Source organism: Sporothrix schenckii (assembly GCF_000961545.1).
Source record: "Sporothrix schenckii 1099-18 chromosome Unknown Cont49, whole genome shotgun sequence".
NCBI classification, from domain to species: Eukaryota; Fungi; Ascomycota; class Sordariomycetes; order Ophiostomatales; family Ophiostomataceae; genus Sporothrix; species Sporothrix schenckii.
Genome location: NW_015971150.1, coordinates 3,564,060 through 3,579,880, shown reverse-complemented (window position 1 = coordinate 3,579,880; position 15,821 = coordinate 3,564,060). Strand labels below are relative to the sequence as shown.

Sequence of the window (15,821 nt, the reverse complement as noted above, 5' to 3'; positions counted from 1 at the left end):
CTCATTGCCCATTTTTCTTTGTTTACAAAATCTTTTAGTGACACGAAAAGAACAGCCTTTTTATGGCTTAGGATGACGATCATGATAGACGGAAATCAACCATTTATGAACTTAACCTTGCTTGACAATCAAGTTCAAGTGTGACACGTGATATTGAATAAAGTCTGCTGTATTGTAAACTCTCTCAGACCGATAAGAACAAGACTCCAAAGTAAACAATAAATTAAATTAAATTCCGGATATCCCTAATACTCCGTAACGATGATACGCCCCCCTTTCTCTTAACGTCTCCTGGTACGGCTTTACAGCGTCTACCGTTCGGTCTATACGGCAATCGGAGCTTGGATGGCTGCCGGACGCCGGCGGAGAGTGCCGTGGTTGGCCTGCCAGGCAGACTCGAAGCATGTCTGGCGCGGAGTCAGCTGCTGTGGCGCAATGCCCAGCCGCCGCACCATACTAAAGGCGCCTGTGCCGATTGTCATGGTCTGGCCCATGATGATGCACTCGCTGACACCCTCGATGCGGTCCGTCTTCATGCCCGCCGCTGCCTCGAACAAATGGTCCGGCGTCTTCTCAAACGACGCAAGATGGAGCACGCTGTCGCGCATCTTGGACATGCCGAACCGCGTAATGCCCAGCACCTCGCCCTTGTACGTCATCACGTCGGCCAACAGCTCCATGTGTCGCGGGTCGATGGACATGTCGACCATCACACGGCTGATCTCGACAGCAATCGACGTGCGGGCCGCCTCGATGCCCAACACGTCGCGGCACTCGAGAATGCTGTTGGACGTGGTGCGCGTGCCAATGACACCCTCTGTAATCATGCAGTCGCGCAGACCGTAGCCTTCGACGAACACGGTGTTCTCGTTTTGCTCCGACGTCTGGATAATGGCCCGCGTCGCGTCCGCGTAGCCGGAAATAGGCACTGTGGGCAGCATCCGCCGCAGGTAGTTGACGCGCAGCAGCAGATCCGCCGTTTCCTCGGTGCCGGTCGTGCTGGCTGCCGCCTTGAGCAGGGGGCCGCTGCCCGTCGCCGCGGCGGTCGCGCGGTTCTTGGCGGCGCGCTTCGCGGCAGCCACGTCGACGTAGTCGTTGGGCACCACCAGCGTAATGGTGTCACGGCTGTAGTCGAGCTCAATCGTCTTCTCGTCCACCTTCATCTTCTTCTGCCGGCAGATGGCCTGTGCAATGTCGCCCAGCCCAATCTCCAGATGCATGTCCATGAGCGCCTGGCGGTCAATCTTGAGCACCACGCGGCCCGCAAAGGTGCCCCACTCGTCCTCAATGTACTGCAGGACGTCTGAAATGTACGTCTTCTCGATGCGGCCCTTGACGATGCGCGCCGCCTCGATCTGGCGCGTGTTTTGCAGCGGGCACTTGATAACGGGCGTGCTGATCTTCTTGGATGCGTTGATAATTTCCTTAATACGTGGCACACCCTGAGTCAAACTCATGCCGGCAACACCAGCGAAATGGAACGTCTTCAGCGTCATCTGTGTGCCAGGCTCACCAATCGATTGTGCACCGACGGCGCCGACAGCGTGGCCAGGCTCCACGTGCGCCAGGCGGTACTTGTCGATACAGAGCTTCAGGAAGTACTCCAGTGTCCGCCGCGAAACCTTGGCCACGCGCTCGGTCCGCTGCAGCTGCGCCGGGTCGATGGTGTCGTCCAGGCCGTTGTCGTTGTTGCCGCCCACAAGACCAGCCAGAGCGCGCGCGTTGGAAAGCTTTGCCGCCCGCTTACGCACGTAGTCGGCAACAGTCTCGATGAACATGCGGGCCCCCTCCTGCAGATCCAAGTTGCGGTCGCTCTGGTCGTTGTAGTCGAGCACCTCGTTGGTGACCAGGTCGTGGCGCGTGTTCTTCTGGCGCTCGCGGTCCAGAATCGCCTCACAGACGGTCATAATCTCGTCAGGCAACAGGGTCGGTTCGTCATTGCTAAACGTCACGGCTTCGGCGTGCGTCCACGTCCGGTCGAAATGCACAGGCACGGCCGAGCCCTCCATGTTCACGGGGTCCAGACGGTCTGCACCAAACTGGAACTGGACAATACCGCCGGACGACGTGCGCACGGTGTTGTCGTACTGCGTCGACAGATCCTCCAAGCACTTCATCAGGCGGCGCGACATGTAACCGGTCTCGGCCGTCTTGACCGCGGTGTCGACCAGGCCCTCACGACCGGAAATGGCGTGGAAGAGGAACTCGGTCGGCACGAGGCCGGAGTAGAAGCTGTTTTTGACGAACCCTTTAGACGCAGGCTGGCGCGTGTTCTTCTGGAAATGCGGCAAACTGCGGTCCTGGAAACCGTCAGGCACACGCTCGCCACCAATGATCTGCTGACCGACACAGGCCACCATCTGGGCGACGTTGATGGCCGAGCCCTTGGAGCCGGACTTGGCCATCGTCAGGGGCGCGTTGTGGTGACTCAACGTCTCCTCGCACTTCTCACCGGCCTGCTGCCGGACTTTGCTCAGAATGCCCGAGATGGCGTTCTCGAGCGTCTGCTCGGGTGTGCAGCCAGGCGCTTTTTCAAGCTTGCCGGCCTTGAAAGTCTCAATCAGTGCATCGCATTGCTTATTGGCTTCCGTTACCAGGTCCTCCTTCTCGGACTTGAGCTCTTCTGTGGGGAACACATCAAACACGCCAATGGAGAAGCCAAAGTTGCCGAGGAAACGGGCGCACAGCTTGGCCAGGCGATTCATCGTGACGACGGCCGCATCCGGGCCGAAATCACGGAGGATGACGTAGAAAATAGAGTCCTTCTTGCCAGATCCCACAGTAGACTTGTCCATACGACCACACATGACCTCGGAGTTGCGAATCACCAACCAGCCGTCATTGGGACACATATCGGGGCACATGCCGGGACGTGGTTTATACTCACGGCACTTGGCGTCTAAGTTGACCAACACATTCGACTCCTTGTTTGGGCGCATCAGCATGCTGAAGACCTGCTTGCCCGTCCACAGCGCCTGAGGCTTAAGAATCGCCGGCGGCGGGATGTCGAGAGGCACGTTGGCCACGGTCATGTGCATGCAAATATAGGTGAAGGCCTGGCGGGTGAAGAACATGTCCTTGCTGCTGATCAGGTAGGAGGCGGTGATAAAGTCCTGGTTGGCGGCAATGATGGGCTCTCCGTTCTTGGGCGTCGTCAGATTGTGCTTGACACCCATCAGGGTGATGGCCTCGGCGCGCGCCTCCTCGGTCTGGGGGACGTGGAGGTTCATCTCGTCACCGTCGAAATCGGCGTTGTACGGGCCACACACGCACTCGTTGAGGCGGAACGTCCGCCAATGGCGCACCTTGACAAGATGGGACATGATACTGAGCTTGTGCAGCGACGGCTGCCGGTTGAAGAGCACAATGTCGCCATCCTCCAGATGGCGGTCCACCTTATCTCCGTACGACAAGTCCCGGGCCACCTGTTCGCGGTCGGCGTACTTGAGATCGATCTTGTAGCCGCCGTCGGCCTTTTTGTGCACGCCCATGGCGCCAGGCCACTCGGACGGCCCGTTGCGGATGAGTCGGCGCAGCTTCTCAATGTTGACATGGTTGGCCAACTCCGGGTACGTCAAATTCTTGGCGACCAAAATCGGCACGGCCACCTCGTCAATGCCCAGGTTCGGATCGGGCGAGATGACGGTACGGCCAGAGAAATCCACACGCTTGCCGGACAAGTTGCCACGGAAGCGACCCTGCTTGCCCTTGAGGCGCTGGCAGAAACCCCGAATGGTCTTGCCAAAGCCCGGCTGAGACAGGCCCGGCACTTCGCTGTTCACATACAGGGCGACCTGCATCTGCAGGTACTCCCACAGTTCCATGACGGTCGCAACAGGCGTGCCCTTTGCTAAGGCACCACGAATGAGACCGCTCAGATGCACAATCTCGGCGAGCTTGGTCGTCAGGTCGTCTTCGGTGCTGGAGTTGTCCTGGGCGACCGAGGGCCGAATGCAGATGGGTGGGGCGGGCAGGTATTGCCAGATGAACATCTCAGGGCGGCCCTCCGACGGGTCGAGGCCGAGCAGCTCACAGTCGGAGGGGCTGACCTTTTTGAAGAGGTTAAGGACGCGCAAAGGGTTGAGATCCTCGAGGGCCTTGCGGACGTGCTTCTCGAGGTCCGGGACGTACTTCTTGGCCGAGGCAAAGGACTGGTCGAACTCGATCTTACCGCGGGGCACCTGCTTCTTCATGGCGGTCGAGCGGTTGAAGGCAGAGAAGCGGTCGTGCGCCAGCTTGAGGGTTCCGAGTTTCTTAATCACGCCGTTCGTGGCACCACAGTAGTGGCACACCTTTGTCTTGCGGCACGTTTCATTGATGCGTTTAGAGATGCCCGTGCGGCGCAGGTTGTCGATGCCTGGGCGACGCAACTCTTTGAGGAACGACCGCCGGTCGGGTTCCGCGAGCAAGACGTGGCCACAGTCCTATAGCGGTTAGCAAGCCGTCTAACAAGTGACGATTGAGGTCTTGTGTCCGCCATGTCCTTCTTTCAGCACTCGTGACGAGAAATGCCACGCACCTTGCAAATATTCTGGAGGATCATCTGGATAAAGCGCAAATATCCGATGTGAAAAACGGGGAGGGGAAGTCGGATGTGGCCGAAATGGCCTGTGCAGAGCTGCAAGGGCTGCATGCAGGTTGAGCATTTGCCCATCTTGCTCGACGTGCCCTGGAAGGTGTCAGCAATACGTTATGAACCGCAATTGACAGGAAGCATGGAAAGGGTAGACATGTGATCAGACGCACCAGTCGAGGATCAAGAGGGCCATGCTTGTAAGGCGCGCGGTTGTTCTCAATGTCGTAGAGCATCTGATCCGAGACCTCGAGGACAGCCTGGTTGACGATGTCCTGGTTGGACCTAGAAAGCGGCTGTCAGCAGAGAAAACATCAGAGGTGGAGACCCCTGTGCACAGAGAATGATCCAACATACTGGATGCCAAACTTGATGCCCTTGAACCGCTTGGGCAGCTGGTCCACCATCTGCTCCTTGACGGGGCCATGAGGCCGAGCGCCGCTCATCGTGGCGGCCGGGAGCTGGGGATCGCGTGGGTATCGGGCGAGGAAGCGATCGTGTGTCGTGCGCGCCTCAGTAAGACGCACTGCTACCGCATGTCGTGCGGGAAGAGCGCCTGGGACGTGTTGAACGACGAGGGATGAGGCGTGTTTGGGGAAGAAAGTGGTGATGATTGGCAAAATCGACTTTTCTGCCGTTTATTTTTTTTTTTTTTTTTTTTTAGCGTTGACTGCTGCAGGTGGATGGGTCTCGCCTTCCCTGAACCAGGCCAGACAGCGGGGCGCGCCTGCCGTGATAAATAGGCCTGTGGTTGACTGTTCGTCCCCCACCATCCTTCTAAAAGCAGCCGAAACACCACGCTGCAGGCAAGTGCAAAGGTCCAATTGCATGGTTGGCGACGGGCATGGCAGGAGTCATCGGCCACAGAGTAAGGGACAGTGCGTGGTGGCTGCGCACAATCAGAGCCGCACAGTAGCGCACATGTGGCAAGTCACCAATGCCGTCATAGGCTAGTCGGTCGTAGCTGCCACAACAGCTACTAACAGTAAGGTAGCCTGACCGAGCATACCTTCGTCAATGTGTCCTGTTTGGATTCTGCAGAGTTCACTTCAATTGAACAACAAGCCATGACTTCGGGACTTTGACTCAGCTTGCCATAGTCTCCACAGGTTTTCAGCATCTCGAAAATAAGTGCTAGGCTAGCTAGAACCGCAAGGAAGCGAGCCGGTCGCCAATCAGCCTCGGCAGATCGCCAAAGTGATCAACGTTTTTGCTTTGCCAGCTTAAGCACTCGAGGATATCTCTCGTCTTTGGGCACCAACTGCCTCTTCCACCGCAACTCCAGCCGCCCTCACGCGTCCGTGAGAGCTTCTGTTTCACATTGGCGCAGGCTTCGAGGCACTTGCTCCTGTCGTTTGGCCCGCACGTACCCGCTCGGCACTACGGCTCGGACGCCGCGTCTGCCTGGAAGCACGTCCGGGGTGCGCTTGGCTGGCGGGCCTTGTCTGTGCACCGCCCTGGTCAGCTCGGGGAACGACACTACGCCGACAACACAATGGGTCCGCCGGCAGTGGACAAGAAACCCGAGAAGACGACGCTGCTCGGCTCCATGAACCCATGGGGCGGCAGTGGCCGAAGTACGCCAACGCCCGGCCCAGCAGCTGCGGATCCGGCCACGGCCGTGACAGGCACAGGGCCAACGACGTTATCGTCTACAACGGGCCCAGACCCGGCGACAGGTACTACGTCGACCGCTCCTGACCACAGTACGAGGCCCTACTACGGACGCAGCTTCAAAAGGTATCCGCCAGGCTGTCCGCCGCCGAGAGTGCAATGGTTCCACGCGGTCGACTCTCCTAAGCGCAAGGCAAACTGGATGGGAAGCAAGCAGGTGCCACAGGACACGAAACCACTTGCGCCGGCGAAAAAGTATGTCAAATTCTCTGCCAACGACAGTCGCTCAATCGAAGCGGCCTACCAGAAAGAACTGGAGAGCTTCGAAGACAGGGACCAGGCCCTTCCAGGCTCTCGCTCACGGGGCAAGTCAGCGACAGACACAAGTGACATCTCGGATGTCGGAGCGACCTCCAGCAAAGACGGAAAGGAGAGTGGCGGACTGCAGACGAAGGGTTCCGGCGTCAAAGTGCCAGTGAACGAGGACTTCCTCTTTGACGTGGACATTGAGAACCGCGAACTTGCGCCTGTCTACTGGCTGGGCCCCGTGTACGATGTGCGCCGCGGTATCTGGTTCTACCAAGAAGGCTCGAATCTGCGCGCCTGCGAAGAAAACTTGGCTGCCCAGCTCGAGGAGGGCTACCTAAAGGCTAAACCGTGGCTCTACCCTGTGCGCGAGAAACAGGCCGCCGCGTCTGTCGAGGTGTCGAAAAAAGAGTCCTCGGAGAATCTGAAAGGGTCGGAGGCCGAAACAGAGGCGACCGCTCCTCCTTCGTCGGTCATTGCATCCGTGACGTCCGTGTTCTCGTCGGCCACCTCGAGCCCGGCGGCAACTGGAAGCGGCGCACTAGACAAGACATTCCATCCCGAATCGCACCGCCTCTTTGGGCAGTACATGAATCATGTGGCGACATACCAGGACGAAAACACTGCGTGGCTGTCGACAGACGGTGTGCTCTCGTGGGTCACATCGACTGTGTACGAGCGTTTCTCCGGCGGTGGGTACATGAGCGGTGTCAAGGTTGTGCGCGGCTACTCGGAACCGAACAAGGCCAAAGACGACAAAGAAAAGGCCAAGGACGGAACCGCAAAGGACGACACAGGACCGGGCGACAGCGCCGAGGAAAAGCGGCTCAAGGCTCTGAAGCGAAGGTCCGCGCCTCCGAGCACATTTGCGACTGCCGGCGGCAGTGGTGCTGATGGGAAAGAGCTGTGGGACGACGGCTCACGCACGTCTACCGACAAGGACAAAACGAATGACAATGGCTCAGGAGCAGCTTCCGAGATGGTGCGCCGCAGCAGCCAGCTCCATCGCCAGCTGTCCTCTCTCATGGGCAAGAACGAGAACTGTGACCCAGCACAGCAGGCGGAAGAGATCCGGCGGCGCGCCGAAGAGGAGATTTCTGACGACTACAATGCTCAGAGCGGCGAGTCGCAGGGCCGCGAGATTGAGCACCTTTTCCTTGTCACGCACGGCATCGGCCAGCTCCTTGGCCTTCGCATGGAGAGCCTGAATTTCATCCACGACGTCAATACGCTTCGCAAAACGCTCAAATCGGTGTATTCAGAGTCCAAGGACCTGCGGGCGCTCAACTCTGAGCCACCGGAGGGGCCCGGCAACTGCCGCATCCAGGTCCTGCCCGTCTGCTGGAGACATCTGCTCGATTTTCCGCGCCGCCGCGGCGAGTCCAAGAAGCAGGAGCAGGATCTCAGCGAGATGAATGAAGACGAGGACGAGGAAGAAGAGTACCCAGCCCTCGACGACATTACTGTCGAGGGTGTTGCCTTTGCGCGTGCGCTTATCTCCGACCTGGCCCTTGACGTATTGCTGTACCAGAGCGCCTACCGCGAGCAGATTGCGGAGATTGTGTTGAGCGAATCCAACCGGATTCACAGCCTGTTCCTCGAGCGCAACCCGGGCTTCAAGGGCACCGTCCACATCATTGGTCACTCGCTCGGTTCCGCCATCATGTTTGATCTTCTCTGCCAGCAGAAGGAGAAGAAGCCGGACGCAGAAGAGGCTGAGCCATACCGCAACCCACTCAGCATCTGGCCGTCCACCCGTTCAAAGAAAGCAAAATCAAAGTCCGCGACGGTGTTCGATGAGGATGAGATTGAGGGCGCCTCAGCATCCGGAGGCAAGAAGAGCCTCGAGTTCAACTTTGATGTGCAGGACTTTTTCTGTCTGGGATCGCCAATTGGGCTGTTCCAAATGCTCAAGGGGCGCACAATCGCTGCTCGGCACCTGCTCAGGTCGCCACAGGCGCCCGATCAGGTCTCGTCACTGTCGTCGTCGGCCGTGGTGTCGTCGCTCGCGGACAATGACAACAGCCCGTATGGGTTCGAGTACTCGGACGACACATTCATGACAGCACCGTCAACAACGGCGACGGACCAGCGCGTCTCGACCATAACGGGCATGCCCTTGTCGGTGTCGTCGCCCAAGGTGGGCCAGCTCTTCAACATCTTCCACCCATCAGACCCCATCAGCTACCGCCTGGAGCCGCTGATCGCGCCCGCCATGAAGAGCCTGAAGCCCCAGCCGCTGCCATACACAAAAAAGGGCCTCTTTGGCAGTGTGGCACCACAAGGGCTGACGGACATTGGCGCCAAGGTGGGCCAGAGTTTCTCGGGACTGTGGTCGAGCTTCCAGGCAGGCATCACAACCAACATCCTCAACCGCAGCCTCGGCCTGACACCGGACGACGTGTCGAAACTCAACCAGCAGGAGCAAAAACAGATCGCGGCTGGCGAAGAGGACAACAGCGCCAACGACTTTGTGGTCGACGAGGAGGTCGAGACGCTCTTCTCGCACTTTGAAAAGAAGCGCGCCGACATGGCCAAAGAAAGCACCAAGGACGCCAAAGCGGCAGACAAGGACAGCAGCAGCGACGAAAGCCGCGAGGCACGGGCGGCGCGCTGGCGGCGCGACGAGGCCAAGGCACGGCGAATGCGGCGCGAGGAGGCCAAGGTGCGCGCGCTCAACCGCAACGGCCGCGTCGACTTTCACATCCAAGAGGGCGTGATGGATTTCAACCCCATCAACACGATCGCGTCGCACTTGACCTACTGGGCGGACGCGGACGTCAGCCATTTTATGATGACCCAGGTCTTTGCGGGCAAGCTGCGGGCAGCGAAGGCGAAGAAGGGCAACTCGTCGGAGGTCTGAACTGGCCTTCGGCCAGCTGGCTTGTTGTGCTTTGGGTAAGCGTGGCGCATGTCGTCCAGAGTTGGGCAAGTGATTTTACATATTTCGTATATTTAAGCTGTGTGTAAATACGTTTCCCGTATTTCAACTGCTCGGGAAATACTGGACATGTTTTAAACCAATGGCAAAATAAAATAATTAAAAAATACAATACACATTAGCAAGCCTAGTACATCCGAATTTGACATATTATTATTATTATCCGCCTTTCTCAGCCACTCCTGACTATTGGCGACTAGTTAGACAGAACCCTCTGGGAAAACACTGTCATAGATCTAGGTGTGTAATCTTTTTAGTTACGGTTACGTACGGTTGGTTCGAATAACTACCGAGGAGGTATAAATAAATAGAATAAAATAAAATAAAATATAATAAATAGGACACAAAAAAGTAAGGAAAGTAGATAGTGTAAAGAGTGTAAGGAGAGTCGGTGTATTATTTAGTGTGTCGTTACTTTAGGCCGGTGACGGTGACCGTTTAAACTCTTTCGTTAAGTTATACTTTAAGGGTTTATTGTTCCGGATAAGTTAACGGAGGAGTGGTCGGGTTATAAGACTCGTTTAAAGTCGGTGGTTTAGGTTCGTTAGTGTTTATAATTAGTTTATCGGTCGTAACGGTACCGTCGTATAAAATTGTAAGGAGAAAGAGATTCGGCAAGTAATCGCCTATCAAACTTACCCAAGTAGCCGAGGAAGGTCAAAAGCTCAATCAGAGTTCCGATCGTACATAAGGCGAAAAGGAAGATTCTGGCCAAGTTCCACTGTCGCCGACGCGCCTTAGAGCGACGAGCGACGGAACTAAGAAAACTCTGCAAAAACTCTGCAAACTTCTCCACTTAAAAGGAATATATAAGAATCCTTTCGTAGGCGGCCACGTATTGTAGAACGGTCGCCTAAACGAAAGTCTTGAGAACTTAAGCATACTTAAATTCCTATCTTCTTTATTCTTTTCTTTCACTGAGCCATACCTACGGTCACCCCATTTTGGCCTTAGGCACCTATTCCTTTACAAAGTGTCAAAAAAATAAATAAATAAATAGTTGAAAAAGCTTTACACCCACACCGCCCATTCTAGTAAACCCAGTCACTTTTTATATGCCATAACACCGTCACCGTCTATCCACCCGATGCATGCTTACACCGAGAATAGTCCTCGCTGCGCCATCTCTGCCCACATGTCGCCCTTGCGGAGAGCAAGCACCTCGGCCGTCTCACCCTCTGCCGTCTGCAGCGAGCGGATGTCTACATTCTCGAGAATGGCCTGCTCCGGACGGCCAATCTGCGCGGCAAACTGCAGCAGCTCGGGCGGGAACTGGTCGACGGGCAGCTGCGAGGCTAGGTACAGCAGCAAGTAGGCCACTGTGATCTGGTCGTTTGCAATGGCGACATGCAGACCGGTCGCCATTTGGTTGAGCGGATCCTGGTACCGCAGCAACGCGGCCGAACGCATCACGGGAACGGACGGCTCATCGTCCTCCATCTCGTCGTCCTCGTCCGCGTCGTCTTGGCCCTCCTCTTCCTCCTTGTCGGCCTCTTGGCACAGCTCGATGATGCCCTCCACATGGCCTTCGCTGCACATGGCCAGGAACGGCCGCGCGCGCAGAAACTGCGGATACGTCGAATAGTACGCCTCTTCGGCAATGTCAGAGTAGACGTCGTAGCCCTCCTGCAGGCCGCTCTCGTTGATGTAGCGCGTGAGGATCTGATGCGACTCGGGCGCGGCGGCCACAGCCGACGAAGACGACGACGAGCCAACACCTACTTGGCTGCTGCTGGTCGCGACATGCTGGCCACACGACGGGCACTTGAGCGTGCTGGCTACTGCGGGTGCGTTCTCGAACAGACATTCCCTGTACGCCGCACGGAGCGAAGGCGGCCCGAGGTCAGAATTTTACTTGCTACGAATGAGGTGAGTGTCAGAGGAAAAGAGGCACTTGCCAGTGAAAATGGCAACCGCATGTAAGCTGGAGGTCGTCTGGCACTTCGACGCCGTCCTCGTTGGGAAACACTAGGGGCTCGTGGCAGGCCACACACGGTGATGCCATTGCGGATGGATGTAGGGGGTCTCTTGGGATATGGATGGGAGAAAAAGGTGATACTACTGCACGAAAGCTCCAGTCAGAATTTGAAGCAGCCACGGTTTATACGCAAGCAAGACGGCATAGCAGAGGACAAAATAAGTGCAACCCGGTATGCATTGCACCTGCGCCGGTGCATGAGACACAAATGTAGGAGTCCCCAGGGGCGTCTCGGCCCGGTGAGCCAGGAGGACAAAGAATGCGCTCCTGTTTCGGCGGCCGAGCACCTCGTAGTTGGGTAGGCCCGGAGTTGCTCTCCGCCATCCGAGTGAGTCCAATACCTCATGTGCAATTGTACAATTGTTGAAGCCAGACGCAAAGAATGATGGCGGGTCCTCACGAAGCAAAGATAAAGAAGCAAAAAACATATATATATATAAAAAGAGAAAAAACGCAACATATTCTAGACCAGCCGGTGCCTGCCGGGTGACTTACCGTTTGGTGGCCGTCCGATGACCGAGAGCCTCGCAGATGGAAGCTTTCGCGATGGACGTCGGGCCAGCCGAAGCTCGTGTGTCTGCGATGCAAGAAGAATCAAGGCCGTGGACAACGGAACGCCTTGCCTTTGAAGCAACCGACAAGCTCGGCACGCAAGAAAGCGCGTTTTGGCGGCCTTTTGTTATCCTGTAGCCTGCTGACCTGGAGACAGTCCTAGTAGGGGGCTATGGCGCGTCGGCTGGAGGCTGGAACAGGGTGTGCGGCTGCGTGAATCAAGGGCTGAAAAGAAGAGATGAAAAATGTTTGGAGATGGTTTTGGATCTAGGAAGAAAATTTGCTGTGTAGCCTTTAGGCGAGAAGGAGTAATTACCTGTTGGGCCGCCCCGCACACTTTGGAATTGGCAGCTGCCTCGCAGACCAACCAGTGAGCTAGTGCCCTGTAAAAATTGACGACGCAAGTCGGTCGTAGCTGCTGCGGCGAGGCCCACTCTGGGACCGCCCTGGCTGACGGTCGCACCTACTGTTTTGCGCTGCGGTGTTTCGTTAAGACCCGCTTTTACCACATGCTCTACTCGCACTCGGCGTGACGGGGCTAGGCGTCAGCGAATCGTCCGGGCGATGGGGGGGGGCAGCTTCTACCCCACCTTCCTTCCCTTTCCACGTCCAGGGGCTGAAGGCATAATTACATCAGTGCCTCGCAGTTCGCTGCGTACCTGCCGCACGCCAATACCAAACCCGCCGTATTGGGGCTTTGGCGCTTCTCTCCTTCCTGGTTGCCTGCACGGCGTGTTTGGCTGGGCAGTGGCGACTGGACTGTCGCGGGTGGTTCCTACCTGCACCCCCGCCAACCGCATTCTACATTCGTACTGTTGGCACTTCCCTCCCCATTGTTTGACAAAGGTCGTACCTGCTGCATAAAAACCCTGATCTCGCCCAAACCGGCTTTCGTGCTTGCGCCCGGGGCCTTATATTGTGATCCTGACGCCATTCCTCTGCCTTTCTGCATAGTCTGAGAAAAAACCACCCAACAACCAGCCGTTCTGCCCAAACGACAAAGAATCAGCGAACAAGCCTAGGACGGCCGACCTACGAACAAAGAGGCAAAGCGGAGAGCTGCTCTAGGCCAGCGGACCCCTCAAAACCCAGAGCTGCCCTCCTCGCCCGCCGTCGTCATCGGCTTTTCCAACGACGCAAAACTGCCTCTCGTCTCTCTCTCTTTTCTACTCTCACAACCGCTCCTTGCCCACCATGAACGTTCTCAAGCTTCAGAGGTGAGTGTCCCTTGTGTTTCTTGGTTTTTGCCGCCGCTTGGTTGGCGTGCGTCCGTTCTGCCCTTCTTCGGTCTTACTGACCCGAGTGTCCCGGACAGGAAATTTCCTCAATTCAAACAGAATGAGATCTTTGAACTGAGCAATGCCTTCCGCAACCTCGATGTCGACGACAAGGGCTACGTCGACGAGGCCACGGCCATCAAGGCTACACAGGCGAGCGAGCGTCAGCCATACGATGTCGTACGCCAAGCTCTAAAGGAGGTGGACCTCGACTCGTCGCGGCGCGTCGAGCTCGAAGACTATGTCGGCGTACGTCTCTTTTCTTCTTTTGTTTGCCTCGTCTCCCAATCTCACTTTCCCGTCACGGGCACTCGCTGACAACACAACCCAGCTCATCGCAAACCTCCGCAGTGGCGCTGGCGACCCCAAGCGCATCTCCACCGGCGCCTCGCCGCTCCCCGGCCCGGCGTCACCAAAGGCTGGTATCGTTTCCCAGCGGACAGGCGGCGGCGGCAGCGGCCATGCCTCCAAGGGCAGCGTCAGCGGCAAGATCCATGTCCAGGGATCCAACGCCAATACCACCCACACCATCAACGAGGACGAGCGCACCGAGTTCACCCGCCACATCAACGCCGTCCTGGCCGGCGACCCGGACATTGGCAACCGCCTGCCCTTTCCCACCGACACCTTTGAGATGTTTGACGAGTGCAAGGACGGCCTTGTCCTGGCCAAGCTCATCAACGACAGCGTGCCCGACACCATCGACGAGCGTGTGCTCAACGTTGCCGGCCGCAAGACAAAGACCCTGAACGCATTCCAGATGACCGAGAACAACAACATTGTCATCGAGTCCGCCAAGGGCATCGGCTGTTCCGTCGTCAACATTGGCAGCGGCGACATCATCGAGGTGCGCGAGCATCTGATTCTTGGCCTGATCTGGCAGATCATCCGCCGCGGTCTGCTCGGCAAGATCGACATCAAGCTGCACCCGGAGCTGTACCGCCTGCTGGAGGACGGCGAGACCCTCGAGCAGTTCCTGCGCCTCCCGCCCGAGCAGATCCTGCTGCGCTGGTTCAACTACCACCTCAAGGCCGCCAACTGGCCCCGCACCGTCTCCAACTTCTCGTCGGACGTCAAGGACGGCGAGAACTACACGGTCTTGCTCGCCCAGATCGGCCACGAGTACGGCTGCACGCGTGCGCCGCTCCAGACCCGCGATACCCTGCAGCGCGCCGAGGAGGTCCTCCAGAACGCCGACAAGCTGGGCTGCCGCAAGTTCCTGTCGCCGACGTCCCTGGTCGCCGGCAACCCCAAGCTGAACCTCGCCTTTGTCGCCAACCTGTTCAACACGCACCCCGCCCTCGACCCCATCACCGAGGAGGAGAAGGCCGAGGTGGAGGACTTTGACGCCGAGGGCGAGCGCGAGGCGCGCGTCTTCACGCTGTGGCTCAACAGCTTGGACGTGCAGCCCGCGGTGCAGTCGTTCTTTGACGACCTGCGCGACGGCACCATCCTGCTGCAGGCCTACGACAAGGTCGTGGCCGGCTCGGTCAACTGGCGGTTCGTCAACAAGCGGCCCGCGAACGGCGGCGAGGTCATGCGCTTCAAGGCTGTCGAGAACACCAACTACGCCATCGAGCTCGGCAAGCAGCTCGGCTTCTCGCTGGTCGGCATCCAGGGCGCCGACATTACGGACGGCCAGAAGACGCTGACACTCGGCCTCGTGTGGCAGCTGATGCGCCGCGACATTACGGTGACGCTGTCGTCGCTGGCGCAGCGCCTGGGCAAGAAGGAGATTACGGATGCCGAGATGGTTCGCTGGGCCAACGACATGTCGCGCAAGGGCGGCCGCAACTCGACCATCCGCTCCTTCAAGGACCCGGCCATTGGCACGGGCGTGTTCCTGCTGGACGTGCTCAACGGCATGAAGAGCAGCTATGTCGACTACGACCTGGTCACGAGCGGCCGCAATGACGAGGAGGCGTACCTCAACGCCAAGCTCAGCATCAGCATTGCTCGCAAGCTGGGCGCCACCATCTGGCTGGTGCCCGAGGACATTTGCCAGGTGCGCTCGCGCCTGGTCACGACATTCATTGGTGAGCTCCTTGTACATTTTGAAAGCAGTTTCGTTTCAAAGTAACATGACACTAACCCTTCTTTTTCTCTTTTCTTCTTCTAGGCTCGTTGATGGCGACGCACGAGAAGATGACGTAAAAGTCCGGCACGCGACAAACGAGGCATTGAGAGGAAGCAGGAAGCATGTTTGGGTATGACGTTGTTGGGCAAACAACAAAAAAAAAGGGCAAGAAGGCAAGAATCGGTGCGGGTTCACACAGGGACGGGGGACGTTTTCTCTCCAGCTTTCGTGCGTCTCCTTTTGCGTTTCCTGCCTTGTTTTGCGGTTGTCTTGTTGTTTTCTCGTCTTGTTCGTTTTCTCGTCATTCCGTTTCCCTTCTCAACTGTTTTTATTTTGGTATTTTACTTTTTGTCTTTTGTTCAAATACTTTTATGTTCTTCCATCTCACTTCGCACCAAAACATACCATGCCGTCACGACGATGTTCGCGTCATCAAACGCAGGCCTGCCGGAGCCCCTTCCTCGCTCGACTCCTTCGTAATATGCTACCACTACTACGCATGC

At 57.3% G+C, this 15,821-nt stretch overlaps 4 protein-coding genes across 4 annotated transcripts; 2 read left to right on the top strand and 2 right to left on the bottom strand.

Annotated features, from left to right (window-relative positions):
* Positions 1–323: 323 nt before the first annotated feature.
* SPSK_04812 (DNA-directed RNA polymerase III subunit RPC1) lies at positions 324–5,019 on the bottom strand (the record flags this gene model as incomplete). Its single annotated transcript, XM_016731575.1, has 4 exons — positions 324–4,424; positions 4,520–4,669; positions 4,747–4,858; positions 4,931–5,019. 4 exons carry the CDS (start codon positions 5,017–5,019, stop codon positions 324–326), a joined length of 4,452 nt encoding a protein of 1,483 aa, XP_016583672.1.
* Positions 5,020–6,068: 1,049 nt separating this feature from the next.
* SPSK_04880 (DDHD domain protein) lies at positions 6,069–9,356 on the top strand (the record flags this gene model as incomplete). Its single annotated transcript, XM_016731641.1, has 1 exon — positions 6,069–9,356. The coding sequence occupies one exon, from the start codon at positions 6,069–6,071 to the stop codon at positions 9,354–9,356; it is 3,288 nt and encodes a 1,095-aa protein (XP_016583671.1).
* A 1,173-nt stretch (positions 9,357–10,529) lies between these two features.
* On the bottom strand, positions 10,530–11,439 carry SPSK_05472 (uncharacterized protein; the record flags this gene model as incomplete). The annotated part of the gene is made up of 2 exons (XM_016732218.1): positions 10,530–11,244; positions 11,429–11,439. 2 exons carry the CDS (start codon positions 11,437–11,439, stop codon positions 10,530–10,532), a joined length of 726 nt encoding a protein of 241 aa, XP_016583670.1.
* Positions 11,440–13,158: 1,719 nt separating this feature from the next.
* Positions 13,159–15,395, top strand: SPSK_05019 (fimbrin; the record flags this gene model as incomplete). Its single annotated transcript, XM_016731773.1, has 4 exons — positions 13,159–13,181; positions 13,280–13,490; positions 13,573–15,277; positions 15,361–15,395. 4 exons carry the CDS (start codon positions 13,159–13,161, stop codon positions 15,393–15,395), a joined length of 1,974 nt encoding a protein of 657 aa, XP_016583669.1.
* Positions 15,396–15,821: the final 426 nt, after the last annotated feature.